Source organism: Kwoniella newhampshirensis, chromosome 12 (assembly GCF_039105145.1).
Source record: "Kwoniella newhampshirensis strain CBS 13917 chromosome 12, whole genome shotgun sequence".
In the NCBI taxonomy this organism is placed as follows: domain Eukaryota; kingdom Fungi; phylum Basidiomycota; class Tremellomycetes; order Tremellales; family Cryptococcaceae; genus Kwoniella; species Kwoniella newhampshirensis.
The window spans coordinates 765,499-780,802 of NC_089965.1; the positions used below are offsets into that span (position 1 = coordinate 765,499).

At 50.1% G+C, this 15,304-nt stretch overlaps 6 protein-coding genes across 6 annotated transcripts; 4 read left to right on the forward strand and 2 right to left on the reverse strand.

Moving 5' to 3' along the window:
• Positions 1-308: 308 nt before the first annotated feature.
• IAR55_005854 (uncharacterized protein) lies at positions 309-1,784 on the forward strand (the record flags this gene model as incomplete). Its single annotated transcript, XM_066948943.1, has 3 exons — positions 309-886; positions 953-1,231; positions 1,382-1,784. 3 exons carry the CDS (start codon positions 309-311, stop codon positions 1,782-1,784), a joined length of 1,260 nt encoding a protein of 419 aa, XP_066800716.1.
• Positions 1,785-3,120: 1,336 nt separating this feature from the next.
• Positions 3,121-4,631, reverse strand: IAR55_005855 (uncharacterized protein; the record flags this gene model as incomplete). The annotated part of the gene is made up of 2 exons (XM_066948944.1): positions 3,121-3,342; positions 3,393-4,631. 2 exons carry the CDS (start codon positions 4,629-4,631, stop codon positions 3,121-3,123), a joined length of 1,461 nt encoding a protein of 486 aa, XP_066800717.1.
• A 2,931-nt stretch (positions 4,632-7,562) lies between these two features.
• Positions 7,563-9,113, forward strand: IAR55_005856 (uncharacterized protein; the record flags this gene model as incomplete). Its single annotated transcript, XM_066948945.1, has 1 exon — positions 7,563-9,113. The coding sequence occupies one exon, from the start codon at positions 7,563-7,565 to the stop codon at positions 9,111-9,113; it is 1,551 nt and encodes a 516-aa protein (XP_066800718.1).
• A 374-nt stretch (positions 9,114-9,487) lies between these two features.
• IAR55_005857 (uncharacterized protein) lies at positions 9,488-11,423 on the reverse strand (the record flags this gene model as incomplete). The annotated part of the gene is made up of 4 exons (XM_066948946.1): positions 9,488-9,714; positions 9,844-10,485; positions 10,564-11,071; positions 11,193-11,423. 4 exons carry the CDS (start codon positions 11,421-11,423, stop codon positions 9,488-9,490), a joined length of 1,608 nt encoding a protein of 535 aa, XP_066800719.1.
• Positions 11,424-12,053: 630 nt separating this feature from the next.
• Positions 12,054-13,338, forward strand: IAR55_005858 (uncharacterized protein; the record flags this gene model as incomplete). Its single annotated transcript, XM_066948947.1, has 6 exons — positions 12,054-12,085; positions 12,228-12,492; positions 12,629-12,793; positions 12,875-12,981; positions 13,095-13,189; positions 13,262-13,338. 6 exons carry the CDS (start codon positions 12,054-12,056, stop codon positions 13,336-13,338), a joined length of 741 nt encoding a protein of 246 aa, XP_066800720.1.
• A 493-nt stretch (positions 13,339-13,831) lies between these two features.
• On the forward strand, positions 13,832-15,122 carry IAR55_005859 (uncharacterized protein; the record flags this gene model as incomplete). The annotated part of the gene is made up of 3 exons (XM_066948948.1): positions 13,832-14,090; positions 14,302-14,432; positions 14,700-15,122. The coding sequence occupies 3 exons, from the start codon at positions 13,832-13,834 to the stop codon at positions 15,120-15,122; spliced, it is 813 nt and encodes a 270-aa protein (XP_066800721.1).
• Between the last annotated feature and the right edge of the window lie 182 nt (positions 15,123-15,304).

Below are 15,304 nucleotides of genomic sequence, written 5' to 3' on the forward strand. Positions count from 1 at the left end.
ATATCATGTGGGCATGGTCGATGTACAATGTACGGTGCAGATTCGGATAGGTGTCAGCAATAACCCGTCAATGTCAAAATAGATGACTTACTCTCGGTCCTCGGTCGGACCTAGAGGGTGGATGGAGTGGAGATCACTGAAACGTCCGTTGCGGCGCGACCTCGCGTCAAGCTTACTTGTAGCATGTCTAATTCTATTTCATCTTGACATCTCAACATATACATGACCGCGCTATAAGGGGCCGCTCCCCCCTTCCCCCTTCCCATCACACGAGAGAAATCTTGTATCGCACTGCATTGACCTTCATCATGCTTCCTTTACCGTCCTCCGCTGCTGCACGTAGATCCCGGACATACTTCCCTTCTCTTCCCAACGCTCATCAATTATCATCAATCCAACAATTACTCCAGACGCTCCGGTCCCGAACCCGACTCACCAATCTGGCTGTGTCACTATTGTTCCTCCTCCTCACCATCTCCATCGTCCTCAACGTCAGCCATATTCTTTCCTCTCCTGCACTGCCTCATCGTAAACCGAGTCTGAGGTTTGGACCACTGCGGGCCAAGAACGGAGCGGGTTCCTCTGACGTTATGCTGGTTGAAGGATGGGACAATTCTGCCACTCCATCCCAGATCGACTCGGGAGTTCCACTATCGATCGAAACCACCATCGAGAGAGATGCACGATATAAGGAGCTGAACCATCTGATCATGGTTCCTGGACATGCTATCTGGCTGGGACACGATGCGAGTAGAGCGAGAGAAGACGATGATTGGGTATTGGAGGGGATGCAGAAGGGAGGTAGTGTTAAGACATACATCAAGCATATTGAGAAGTCAGTAGAGGTCTTGAGAGAAGATCCACAATCATTACTTGTTTTCTCGGGGTGAGTCAATGATCCACTGTTATGCCCAAACCAGATCAGCTCACACCGGCAGGGCGGGAAATTCAGCGGCGCAACACGTCCTCCACCTTCTCCCCCGCTTCCCGAGGCATTATCATATCATCATCTCGCAACAGCTCTCGACCTGTTCCCCCCAACACCACATCAACCTCACGAACCAGGAGCGAAAGTGTCAGTGCCTTTACCGCTCAACTTCCGAACAGCGACCGAGGAATACGCGTTGGACAGTTACGAGAATCTATTGTTCTCCGTGGCTAGATTCAAGGAGGTGTCAGGTAGATGGCCCGAGAAGATCACAGTGGTGGGATATGGTATGAAGCGACGGCGGTGAGTTGGCTCTCCGCGCACTTCATCCCATGTCACGGGAGCTTTGTCTGCCCCTCTGCATTAAAACGAACTCATCCGCCTAAACCTATTTCGATCCGACCACAAGAGATGCATATTTCGCGACGACCAATGCTGACGAACACTGGACAGATTTCAAAACCTCCATCGAGCAGCACTCAATTTCCCTTCTTCCAACTTCACCTATATCGGGATCGACGACGAAGGGGACACTACGGCCGATTATGCCGGCGAACAGAAATACGGTTATTCCCCATTTTTGTCCTCTCCATCAGGATGTCATCCGCCTTTATCGATCAAACGATTGGTCAGAAATCCTTATATGAGATACCATCCTTACCACGTCTCATGTCCCGACATTGTCGATCTGTTAGAGTGGTGTCCGCCTTTGAAAAGCGGGGTGAAGGATGATGGAGGTGAGAGTGAAGGTGAGAAGTTCCCGGGATGGCTTCCGTGGTTGGATGGTGGGGCAACAGATGGGGCAGGGAAAGGAGAAGGGAAAGATGAGACGGTTTGGGATCGGGAGAGGTGGTAGCGCTTTTGGCATTGTTGGGCCGATAGAAATCAGTCTTGCTGTGGTTTTAGAGCCTCAGCTGTACGAACGAAGCCATATAGATTGGTCGAGTGATGGAGATGGTCTCTTTTGAGAGTTGATTAAACTACTGGTGATCAAGACAATCGTATGACTTGTTTGGCTATATATTTAGAATTATAACATTGCATGGATACCGAGTAGTTTTGACTGGGCCACAAATGCGCTTTCCGCTGGTGTCGAACGGCCCAATAGGTGCGCCCCCCAACTAACAGCGCGAACCGTTGCCTTATTTCTCGTTGATAACATATGCATCACCAACGCAGGCTTTTCTGGATTTTCAATGGTCACTAACGTACACTGCGCCTTCTATTGCTACAAGAGTATCTAGAGTCGCACACCACGGCCGACGGTCCAAAGATCCTATCACTAGGCTCACCCGTACCTCATTCCTCGACATAACAAAGGGAAACACCGAGTATTATATAAGTAACAATTTGAATAATTCGCTTTTATGGTGGATTTCGTTTTCGTAGTAAATAATGGGTAAAACGAAAGGAAAAAGTTCGGTGTTTGCCTTGAAGCCTTATAACTGTCGGGAAACAAGGAGGGATCGCGGGATGGATGAGGCGGTCGTATCGTGTTTTGCTCGAGAAACGGAAATAATGCGTGTATGTGCGTGAGTGGACGAGTGAACGAGGGGAGGAAGTTAAGTCATTGAAGTCGAGGGTGATTCGTGAAAGGAAAAGAGAACAGTCAAGTGTCGATAGATTTGAATCGAGATCGAGAGCACGATGCGTTTGGGTGAATGATAGGTGAATGATAGACGATGATCGTCCATGTTATGTTTTGTTTTCTTTCGTAGAGGAGCCGACTATCACAGCCGACATATACCCCTTGTCCATGCCTAACTCGAAGAGTAGGTTCCACACGCCTCCTCCATAAACACACCAAGCCATCTCATCACTATCACTTCACTCGCCCGTGAACCTGCACGTCACTTCGTCACTTCGATAGAAACAAATACAGGATACAGCTTGACTGATCATATGCCGCCAAGGCGGCGGCGCTGCATTTTGGAGTTGTTCCATCGGAGTAAGAAAGATGAGTGTAAGGTTAGGTGGGACCGAGTGAGATCGGTGAAGAAGAGGTTGGTGGATGATGGGATATGGAAGATGCGTCGATATCAAGGAGAGACTCGGTATAGTCGCGGGAGGGTTGAGTCGGAAAGAGATGTTTGATTGCACGGTGAGAAGAAATGGGAGTGATCGAGGGATAGTCTCGGTAGGGCGCGACAAGCAACCCTAATTCATTTGGGGCCGTCCTGAGATGAGGACGGCTAGATGAGACTTCCTGTCTCAGCTCGCTTTTGAATCCTGCCTTGCGCACGGGCAATGGCAGGTGCGACGCCTTGACGCTTAGCTTCGACAAGAGGACCATCAGAGTGGATTCCTTGTCGGTGACGTTCAAGGTCGTGCAAGCGCGAAAACCCTCGCTTGCACGAAGCGTGAGGGCATTGATGGGGTTTAGGTCGAAGAGGGTTGTGGGTCTGCACGTGGGACTGTAAGATAGCATCAGCACCGTGTTCTGTTCTCTCTATAGGAGACTCACTTTCAGGTTGAAGGCCCGTGCAAAGCCCCTGCCACAGATCTGACACCTGTGTTTCTTCTTGGGATCGTCAGGAGTTTGACCGGGTACATAACCTCTGCCACCACCGTGAGCATTGGTTACAGAGACACCAGAGACGATCGGCTTGACGTCCTCGACCGAGTATCCTCTAGGGGAGTACTCGGCAAGTTCGTCTTCGCTCTCGTCCACACTCTCATGAGAGTGAGCCCGTCGGACGCCAGGAGACGGTCCAACAATGGCGAATGAAGGGAGACTGGATGAAGTAGCAGACTTGGTCGTGTGTTGGCCGACCACATTTGGCACACTTGCGTATGTGGGAGTCGAAGGGTAGGGAGGACTCTGTACGGACACGCCAGTAGAAATCGATTGACGAGGGAAAACATTCAAACCCTGTTGAGCATCAAAGGAAGCTCGGGCATTGTCTCCCATGTAATAGCTCGACATCGACATCGAGCGCTGCTGCTGGGCCTGGAAACGAGCAGCATCCGCAGCTTGCAGATGCGCTTGGGCCTGAGCGTTGTGCAGCGCAGCCTGAGACGAATGAGGGTGATAGTTGAAAGATTGTGCAGGCTGAGCCCAGTTGGAGCCGGCTTGGCTGACGCCATAGTATGAGGGAGCGTTGAATTGTTGAGATTGATAGGCAAGCATTTCGTCCGAGTTCTGAGGGATGGTGTTGTCTTTATAAAAGGCAATGTGGTCTGCACCAGACATGAAGATATCGGACTTGGCAGACGGAGCGAAAAAAGATTCGAGCTGTTGATCGTTCTCAATCGTTTGGGCTTTTGCTAATTCGGCGGCTCGGTCGGCTTCAGCCTTGGCGGCAAGACCTCTATAATATAAATACCGCTGAAGATGGTGATTGCTCAACGCTTCTGCAGTATCAGGATCGCCCGGCTCTTCTTGGAAGGAGGACGTCTGATTGGTCGATGCGACGTCGGCTATAACAGTCTTTGGAGAGACCAAATGAAATGACGTCGGAGTGCAACTACTCGTGACGGGAGACGCTTCCACGGATCGGGTGGGATCGTCAAGCGACTCTAACAGGGAAAACGTCGGATGTGGTGAACTGTACTCGACAGAATCGATGTCGAGTTTCAGTATTGGATCCTTTTCTGAATGGATGACGGAAGGTGGAGGCGAAGGGAAAGCCAGTGACGAGTCGTTGTCGATGAAAGGGAAGGAAGCGAAAGAGAGGGGATCGGACACGAGAGAAGTGGACATGGAGAGAAGGATGGCGGAGGGAACAGGGTCGATTAAGTAGAGGTAGCCGCTGGAAGTGATGACAAATGAGCGTCAACGATGATAGTCTTGGCGAGCGCTCAAGGCTAGAACAGAACACTTACCCGTGGGAGATGTAGATAGGACCGAAGACCGGTGCGAGACCGTCCAGAAAGACACGTTGGAAGTGGATCAAGGCAAGTCACAGGTCAGTTGTCGTTCTTGTCTGAGCGTACTGGGCAGGGTTCCGTAGTTTGATATGTGGTCTGACCAGAGGCAAGAAGGGGCCAAGAGCAGGACAGAAGATGAAAAAGGATGTGAACGATGTGTAAAGAGGGTGTTGGGTGATGTGTTTTGGAGTAGTGAGGCGGTGAACTAGAAGGGGGGGCCTTTACGTGTCATTTTTCTATTTGGTTTCTAATCGTTTTCTTCTTCTTTGGTTCCTTGTCTTTTTTTCTATTTGGGAACTACGAAAATTCCCCTTTCTTTTGTTCCCACGGGCCCCGATCCCACAACAGGTTGGGTGGAGGTCTATTATGGGGGTGGAGGCATTACGTACGAGAAAAACGAAATACGTACCGTCTTTTTGTATTCGACTTTGCTGATGAATCTTGACGAGGGAGGCGAATGATGATGATGAAAACGATAGTGAATTTGATGGATGATGTATCTCTTTTGGCTTTACGGTAACAGTCGGTCTTCTATGCTATGACAACAGTAGTTCGATCTTGGCGGTGACTAACACGGTAACAAAATGGCAGGTATATCTGCGAGGTGCGCAGGAAATGATTGAAATTGGTATGATGATGATGCTGCCGCTGAGAAAATGATATTGAATCGAATGCTTGCGGATGAGAGAAAACCGAAGGGGGGGACGTTGAGAGATTTTGGGGGTTATATGTAGTATAACGTACGTTCGCGACGTATCTCGACATTCGTATACATGTATAAATACATCGGGACAGGGTGAAGAAGGGAGGCATGGGGTTTTCGGATACACCATGGCAGAGAATCGCGTCGTATAGTTTGTTCCTTTGAAGAAATAATCATCATCATTATGTTCATACGGTTGTTGATCTTACTCTTGTTTCTTTTTTGGGAGACCCTGCTCGTATTTCCGTTGTACCTCGCTATGTTTGCGCCTCTCTGAAACAAAAACAACCCTTAGTCGAACTTGACGTTGTGCCCATCTGGAGAAGAGCTGTCCGGCATCATGGCCGGCGGACAATCACTCTGTGTGCTGGTTTGTTTTGCTTTTCTCGGAGGAGAAATCGCATCAACCCCAGATTCATGATCTTGGCTTCACCTTGATCCGAAGCCACGTTCACAGTTTTGAGGACCTCCAGTGTGCTCAGACCACATGCCGCAGCAATTGCCTGTTGAGAACGCGACCGCCGGGTGTAGCTGAGATGGCATCACATTCCGTGTTTGACGGCGATCATACCATTCTATCGGATAAACCTCCTCCGCCCTCTGCCTACATCAAGGGGGGAAAAGGGCGGTATTGGAATCCGCAAGCAACCTTGTTTTTTTCTCTTTCCCTATCTCTCTACCCTATACTCCGGCCAGTCCTGCTCGTTTGGAACGGTGGAGGGTCCGACAAGCAAGCCATTGACGTAGGCGCCGGTTCTCGATCACATCCACCCACTTGAATCCGGAGTATAGGAACCCGCATGACTTTTGGGGCTAAACCTATTTTTGGGATACGACACGGTAAGATCCGTAGTTCGGCAAATTGCGGATGGCGGTACCTCCACGTAGACTCGATTCGAGGTGCTTTGTACGTGATTTCTGTCAAGGTAAACGATGATCGTTGATAATGTGATGGGCCAGACTCTCTGGCTCGGCAACGCCAGCCAGGTGGAGCATGATGGATCACTCATTCGAGTCTGCCGGCACGAGGTCGTCAAGTCGTACATAGCGCTGTTGGTATCGGGTCCGGTTAGTGGCACTTGCAACCGATCGTGAGGATGGGGGACCGAAGGTGACTGAATCGCGGTAAGCGACTATAGTAGTAGTGAGGAGAGTGCCTTTCTCGCTTCTGGCTATACAGCTTATCACGCCGCTGTAGACCACTTTGGTTCTCCTTCTTCTAGTCCAGGACCAAGGTCCACTATCATTGACTTTGGTGGCGTATCACTGAGACAAGACCTGTCATTGAAATAGGTTATGATCGGTTTTAGTCTGGCGGCTGCTTTCAGTTCCGTTTCGATCCATTACGGCCGAAAGGTGAGCCAGCGACTTTGGCACCGTCCTGCTATCTCGGCTTAAGTTACATCTGCCCATGCTGCGGCGATAGACCGCAATCGGGCAGATGGACATGCGCTTCTGTTAAGCTGACCACTGTCGATGGTGTCATCATGAAACGAAATACCGCTGTCACCTCGTCAACACATGAGTAAGAAGCAGACAAGCTGGACTCCCCTGATCAGCTGCTAGAGAAGTCGAATGCATTGAAGTAGACGAGGTCGAGACCCTACAGGGAGGGACATCTCACAAGGGGACTCGGCGAAGTGTGATCCATCCTCATTCTATCCCAGTTGTTCCACCCAATAGGTCGCTTGGGCCCTCCGCGGAGTGCTCTCTACATCGACACTGTGTGTATCTAAGCAGCTCACATTCCTCTCAATGGGTAGTGTCACAGCGACCTTGCTTCTTATCTAGCTGAGTGTCACATCCTCCACGGACAGCCTGGAGGACACTTCTTTACGTAATGACACGAACATCACCCAGTGAAAATCAAGCGCGTCACGCTAGGATCTTACGATTCATGTTCTCATCTTTTCCTCTTCGTCTCCCATCTACCTCGACTCCGATCACAATATAGTAGCCTGAAGCTGTTGTCCTCTAAACTTTGGTCTGTGTATCGAGCGAATGGTGGCTGGTCCACCTCGCTTTCTAAAAATCTTCGAATGAAACGAGGACCGAGCCATCATGTCGACTTCCTTAAATCCGGCTCGATCCTTGTCGGGTGTACATTATTTCACAACGCTTCGTAACCCGAATCTCCCTCCTCCGCAAAGAGCACAAACCTTTCCAGAATTCTCTTCTTCGCAACAGTCTCCACAGTCGTCACCTGAAAAATCTCTGGCTCAGTTAAAGGAAGATCGATTTCGGGCGAGAAGGAGAGCTGGTATGGACGGTGGCGATGAGGCCTTCGCGGAGAACGACCAGAACGACCAAGATGAGTACGAGCAAGTTCAGATCGCATACGTAGAGAGAGAAGGAAAAGACAGGGATGCGGCGGAAATAGTTGAAGACGAGGATGAGTTTGAAGGATTGGAGACGATGGGTGCCACTCAGTGGGTTAGAGAAGTCGAAATACCTCGAATGTCTCGATCATCCGAGAAGGACTTTGCGTCGAGTGTCTGCGACACGATGGATCTCCGAGAAGATGTCTACGGAGATGTCCATGACAACGGTATGTCACAACGGGGTTGCCCATCTTTGAACAACGGCTCAGTACTGAACCTCGTTCGATTAGCGGGTCCTTCCTCATCCTCTCTTCGAACTCCCGCTTTCTCCCACACGCACACGCATTCCGACCTCCCATCCGGACCATACCCACAAACACCAAATACAGAACGAGACTCCACCCCTATACCTTGGTCACCATCTCCGTTACCTTCTGAATCCGGATCCAAGAAGAAACTCCAATCGCTCGCAGATAACCCGAAGCTTTTCGAGCTCTCAGACGATTCAGATAAAGAGAATGACCAGGGCCAAACGTCTCCTAGAGTCGTGAAACCTGTAAAAGGGAAAGGCAAAGGGAAGAAGATGATTCTCGATTCGGACGACGAGGAAGCCCTGTCCTCGACCCGAAGTAAGAAGAGAGAGAAGGGGAAAGGCAAAGAGAAAAACATGGATCGAGAAGACGAGTCCATCGACTTCGATTTCGGTATGAGTATGGAGCCATTACCGATTGAGCTGCAGGAAGATCAGAGAGGAGATGAGCAGGAGATAAGAGGTGATACGCAATATGACGATTTCGACGTCGGTTTCCCCTTCGATGAGATCGACCTCAACTTATCGGTCACAGGAGCAGGATCGTCTTCACGAAGGAAGAGTAAAAGTCCCATCAAAGCTGCTACGAATCGTCCACAAGTACCACCGGAAACGAATTTCATGGATGAGAATAACCTCCAACTCATCACTTCGAACTTGATCTCTGATGAGAGAAAGATGAAAGATGATCTTTTCCCCGTGGTGATGATTGACGATATGGAGCCCAAATGGCAAGAATTTTACCTGAACCATTGGCGAAGAGGGAGCGAAGCGAAAAAGAGAACAGTGGCCGAGGCTCTCCTGGCCGATGATCAGGCAGATGAAGAGGACGAAGAAGAGGAGGAGAGAAGCCGGTCAACGAGAGGGAGAACGGTAACGAAGAGGTCGAGTATGGGGACCAGAGGGAGGAAAGCTGCGAAGCGAGGAGGGTGGAGTTGGAGAGGAGCTTGGAGAGGGAGAGGAAGGGCGAAGAAGAAGTGATTGAGCAGGCGAGCGAGCGCGTTCGAGGATGAGTGTATGTGGAATCAGACCTGTGGGAGTATGACGGGGATCGGGTCTGACTTGATCCACTAATGCGACGAAGAGCAGATGAAGGCCGGTGACGATCAGATTTGATCGAAATGTTATACTGCTGAGCCTACGACGCTATATTATATTTTACGATCTGTTACAAATGCAATTCCATGATGATCGTAAGTAGGTGAGAATTGCAATTGCCGGATGTTTTATATGATTTACTTAGAAGCTCCTTTTGAGTGGTCACAATGCTCTTCGATCGAGAAGCCTGTCACTTCAACCACGGCCCACCGCCGAAGCCTCCAGTCCCAAAATCTTGAATCATGTCGTTTCACACATCATTTCTTCCCCTTCCTGCCTTTCCCATCCTCCTTCTTCTCCTCCAGCAACCCAGCTAGATCTAGAGCATCCCTAGCCGCCTGATTGATATGTTTGAATCGATCTGGACCCAGTTGAGTGCCGCCGTACCATCTTGATACGACGACCAGCACGTTCTCGACCTCGAGGATCTCGAGGAGATGTTTCAGTCTCGCTCCAGCTTGAGTTTCACCGTCGTCATCGTAGTCTGATCACGGTGACATCAGCACGAACTTTACCTCACAAGGCGAAACGAGAAGTGTGTAGGAGAGGACGAAGGTGATTGAGGATGAACGAGGGGAGATCGATTGACGTGAATGAGAAGCGAAACACTCACCAGTGTTGTAGATTACCCCAGCTGCACCACCGACATCCTTCGCTATCCTATACGCAAATATCGCCGGATGATGCGCTTTTGCGATCTTTCTATCACTCAACAACTCATGAACGACTAGCGGCACCTCCTTCTCGTCCGTCACTCTCACTGCATGTCCCACAAAAGTCGATTTTCGATCCACGATAGGTTCCGACGAAAAGATCTTCAGTCCCACTTGACCTTTATCGTTTTCTGATCCTGCTCTGAACACTGGGGGAGAAGAAGGTTGACCAGTGTACGAGAAAGTTGAGCGGATCTCAGGTCTTTTCGGGACATATAAGGTATAATCGTTCTCTGCTTGGTCAACTATCTCGGAAATAGAGACAGAAGACGAGGTAGAAGGGGCGGTGGATGACTCGTGGAGATTATGATCATTGAACGTTGACATCCCTCTTGAGAGTCGTGGACCATCCACGCCGCCGGGCTGTCGGTGTTTCTTCTCTGCTTCTCGAGCCTTCTCGCCTTCCGCACCCGAAGCCAAATGAGAGATGTACCATTCCCTAGCAAGACCCTGGACATGGGTCAATCCGTCGAAAACACAGACATCGCCTTCGTTGAATGGTACACCGTTGGAAGAGATATATGTCCGGGTTATAGCGCCAACTACACAACAGATGGGTCTCGCTGATCAGCTTCGTTACCCCAGAAGGCAGCTCGCCATGGATCGGAAAGTCAACTCACACAATCCGCTATCTATTGCGAAACTGCCCAAATATCTCCCTAACAATTGTAATTGTGGTGGACTCGAATTAGGATATGTCGGTGGTAGACTGACCAATATCCTCATCATCGGTGGTTTATACGGCACATCTTTCGTATCTACACCTTCCAACATCTCTCCTTCTTCCCATACAGGCAGAGTCACCTCGTAACGTATTCTTTCGCCTGGCGTGTATCCTATCGACGAGTCCCAAACTGCATCGGTCCATTGTTGACTATCGTGTCCGCGTCTTGCCAAAGCCGCTGAAAGTGGTATTGATTCTGATTCCGGCACCGTCGACAGTTCCTCGCCATGTTGTGTTGTTGAAGTTGTTGTTGATGGTCCGATCAAAGAAGGGGGACGCGATGCGAACGAGAGTTTGACGGAAGAAGGGGAATAGATGGAGATCAGAGCTTCTAGCTCGTAACCTATCAACATGAGGTGGGGTTCTGTCTCGGCATGTTCGGGCGATAGGAGATGGTCGATGAACTGAGAAGGTGCGGGAATGGACTGGTACTCTTAGCGCCGTGACTTGATTGCGTTGAGACAAGTGGTGAATGGAAATCTAGAACAGGAGTGGAACGGAAACATGAGGGGGATAGACACGCACCTTGAGTAAAGCACCTTGGGGATCGCTCAGCTCTTCTGGTGGACTTCTTCTTTGTGCGTCGTGCTCCTGTCCTTCCACATGCCTTGATCTTGAGCCTGCACCTCCTTCGACTGCGTTCAGTCTGGATTTGGCAGACGATCCTTCATCTGCGAAACTCAGACTGACCAGATCATCGATTATGGTGAGCGACTTGGGTCGAGACGGGCCAGAACTCGACGCGACGGCTGCCATACTGAGCGTATCGAGGGGTTTTTGAGGACTTGGGCACCGGGGACGAGAACCGATAGAATATGTAGACGAAAGACGTGGTGATGAGTTGGATCGATATGATAGCGAATGAAGTCCGTATATCTTTCGTATTCCTGGGATGATGATGATGAAGGAGCCAAGTGAAGTGAACGACGTAAGTGGTGTCGAGATTATCTCGTTATCGACGACGGAGAGTAAGGAAAAACGAAAACAAGAGTCTGGACCGGCAGAGTCGTCTGATCTTCGACCGTTCTCCGAAGTCCCAAATCGGTCGGAATCGACAACACGAATCACCAAAATTGCGTGTCTTGCTTGTGTACTTGTATCGTGGGCTGCTCAGAGGGTGGTTCACCCTTGTGAGCTGAAGAATGCAGCTTCCCAAAGTCAAACGGTCAAATGCATCTTACTTTTCGAACGGATCGTGTCGAGGATGTGGACCACGCGTAAGGATGTCACTGTTAAGGGATCCCTGAAATCTGTACAACAAGTGGTGACGTGAAGCTGTTGATGGATGACCCAGTGAACATTGTTCTTCGTCGTTTGTACTTCGCTGTATCAATCGTAGACTGCCAACACAGGCTCATCCGTCTCGGCGTAAAGGCCACTTACACGATGTCTCGAGATCCATACATTGATGTCAAGAGGTGAGTTCTTTCTGAGCACGTCCCCATCGTCCCATTGTCCTACACCACCTTTCATGCTGCTCAGCGTCTCGACTCTTCTCACCTGCATGTCCACCGCCAAATAGACTGGATGACTGAAACATCGTACAATCGTCACTCGTAGAGAAGTAGAGAACTCCCTCTCAACACTGCAGTCTCTCCTTTCGTCCCACTCTCGACTGCAATCTACCTCGACTTCGTCCACTTCACCCGAACTGCTCGAGGCAGAAGATGAACTCCGTAACACACTCTCCAACCTAGAAGGCGATCTGGAAGATCTAGAAGAGAGCGTGAGAGTGGTGGAGGATATGGGGGACAAGTGGGGGATAGGTGCGGGAGAAGTCAGGAGGAGAAGAGAGTTTGTTGAAAGGGTCAAGGTGGAAGTCGAGGTGAGTTGGTTTCGTGATTCATCCACGACGGTGGTGCTACGTAAGGAGGTGCGGAGGAGACAACTGAGATGGAGACGTGGAATCGAATGAGGTGCTCAATGAGGATGGAGCTGAGGTGTTTGTGCTTTTGCATTAGGGACTGCGAGGCATGGTATACAGCAAAGGGAAGAACAAAGGCAAAGGCAAAGGGAAAGAAGCGATGCGGTCAGACGGAAGATACAGGGATCACCCAATAGACCTGGAACGGGGCAGAGAAGAAGACCCGGACGAAGTGAGACGTTGGGAAGCTGAAGAGCAGCAGGTGAGTGGAGACGTCATGAAAGTGTCTTGAGAGGGAAATCGTACAGTCTAATCTGTTTCGGATGTCGACGTGCAACTGCAGATGCTCGTTCAGAGACAGGATGATACCCTCGGTGTGATCTCCGGGACATTACATACGCTGGCTAGCCAAGCAGGGTTGATTGGACAGGAAGTTCACGTGCAGAGCGAGTGAGTCGAGTCCATGTTATTTAAGTCTCACTTTCCCCATTCCTATCGTTGATGGCGTGCGGTTTCCTCCTTATGGTATGACACTATGTTGACACAAGTTCACTCCCTTGTAGAATGCTGGATGACCTCTCCACACGGGTTGACAACACGGATAGCAGATTGAGAAAAGTACAACGGACAATGAACGACTTCATACGGCGGAATGAAGGTAAGTTAGGAATGAGCCATCCCACCGCAGAATGAAGGCGGTCGTTGATGTAGACTCGCATTCCGTGCACAGAAACCAAATCAGGCTGGTGTATTGGTATCTTGATCGTCATCCTTATCATTCTTCTCATGCTGGTAATCATCACCTGATACGGCCGGGCTACGTCAGATGAACTACCTCGAACGATGCAGCTGGTCGTCCTCGTGCATTTGTCACTGTACGGCTCGAGAGAGAGAGAAGATGTACATGTAGCAGGATTGACAGATTGGTTCACGCTTGTTGTACAGTAACCATGCATGCATACAGAAGGACAGAACAAGAATATATAATGCAGGCAATCAATCAGTCGATCAACGATACGAGTAACGGACAACGAGAGACCTCCGAAAATGGTTGTCGATGTCAACTGCAGGGACGAAGCTACAACGCGAAATGTCCATCCTTGTTTGATTCCCCTCCTCTTCCTGCAACAACCAACAGAAAGGTTACTGTCGCTATAGTCGCTACTCGTTGTAGCCTAGGCTATTTCCGCCAAGGAGTTGCACCTCTCTTCGATCCTCGATCCTCGATCCAACTTTCTCTTTCAGGGTCGTCCACACTCCCCAAGACCTGTTCTACGATCCCGATCAAACGAACGACATCATGTTCACGACCTCTCCCTCTTCCCTCCCTTTCCACCTTTCCACAATCCTTCGACCCCTCTCTCCACCCCTCGCGAAAGAAAGGCTGAAATCGAACCTTTTCATCCTCTTCCTCAGTCTCTTTTCGCACATTTTCCCGCCATACAGAGCTTTGAGAGCGGGGTTGGTTTGGACGTTGAACGGCATAGCGGGTTGGTGGAATGGGAGAACGATAAGTAGGGGGGAGGCGAGTTTTGGAGGTGGGACGATATGGGTATTTGGTGAGCAGCCAGTCGTCCTTCCTCTCGCTCTCCCCGCCCTCCTTGTACCAGATATCGCAGCGACCTCATCGATCTGGCTTCACGATATCTCTGTTCTCAAACACGATGCGTGATCGCAAACGACAGGGAGCTCAGGGGGGAAACGACTGAACAGTCTTGCTCGTGGAAGAAGAATCTATGGCTTATCATTTGGTCTACCCAAATACTACAGAATGCCTCGTATCTCTTCTACTTATTTGGAACATAATTGAAGCAGTCGTTGCTATTCAATACCCATCGACTTACACACCGCCCGTCGTGGAAGGCATGAAGTTGACTCCTGCGAAGGTGTCTTCCCCATTGGTGAGTGCTTATTTCACATAGGATCGCCTTTTCACTTCGTCTGGATCACCCGTCCCTTCGACATTGTGTCTCTCGTTCGAGCACTGGGGAGTTCTGGCTGGCCGTCGTACAACCCTCGCCGCCCCGTTCCTTCTCTTGCGCCGGGGTCGAACATTGCCTACATTCTTCTATCCCTAAATGTCCATGACTTCGCGTTACGCTAAAACGCAGCAGTCACGAGAATCCAAATTATCTCCCCGACCTTCAAGCTGATCTACATTGCCTCAGACCCGATCATACTCCCCTTCGCCTTCGACACCGACACCATCCACCACCTCCAAACAACTGAGCAACTCCACTTCATCCCCGCTTTCCAGGACTATCTATCGTTCTTCACCCTCTTCCTCTTCCCTCAATCAATCACAACCACAGACACAGACACAAACACAGACACCGACACGTCACCCCCTTGCGAACAGCACCACCTCACCTTCAACTGCCAAGATACTGAACCTGTCCATATCGTCTTCGTCACCTAGTAAGACGGGACTGTTCTTCGATGATGGCAACTCTTCGAACAACTCGCAAGGTCAGACACAGGGCAGTGCGGGTGGACCTGGGGGAGATTTCGTCTTGGTTGATAGGGAAGAGAAAGAGTGGATAGATAATGTTTGGAAAGGAGTCAGAGGGAAAGGCGGAAGAGTTGGGTAGTAGGTCTTCGCTCGGCGTCTGCCTCACCATACACGGCAACGGGTAACTGGAATGAATTTGACTTTCCATTGTGGCGTCTGTGGATTGCAGCGGTAGTGCATGCTGTACAACATGTCAAGACAGAGGCTTGCAGGAATAGCTCTCTACAGATATCGAAGATCAATCTATGTTGTCTTCGCAGT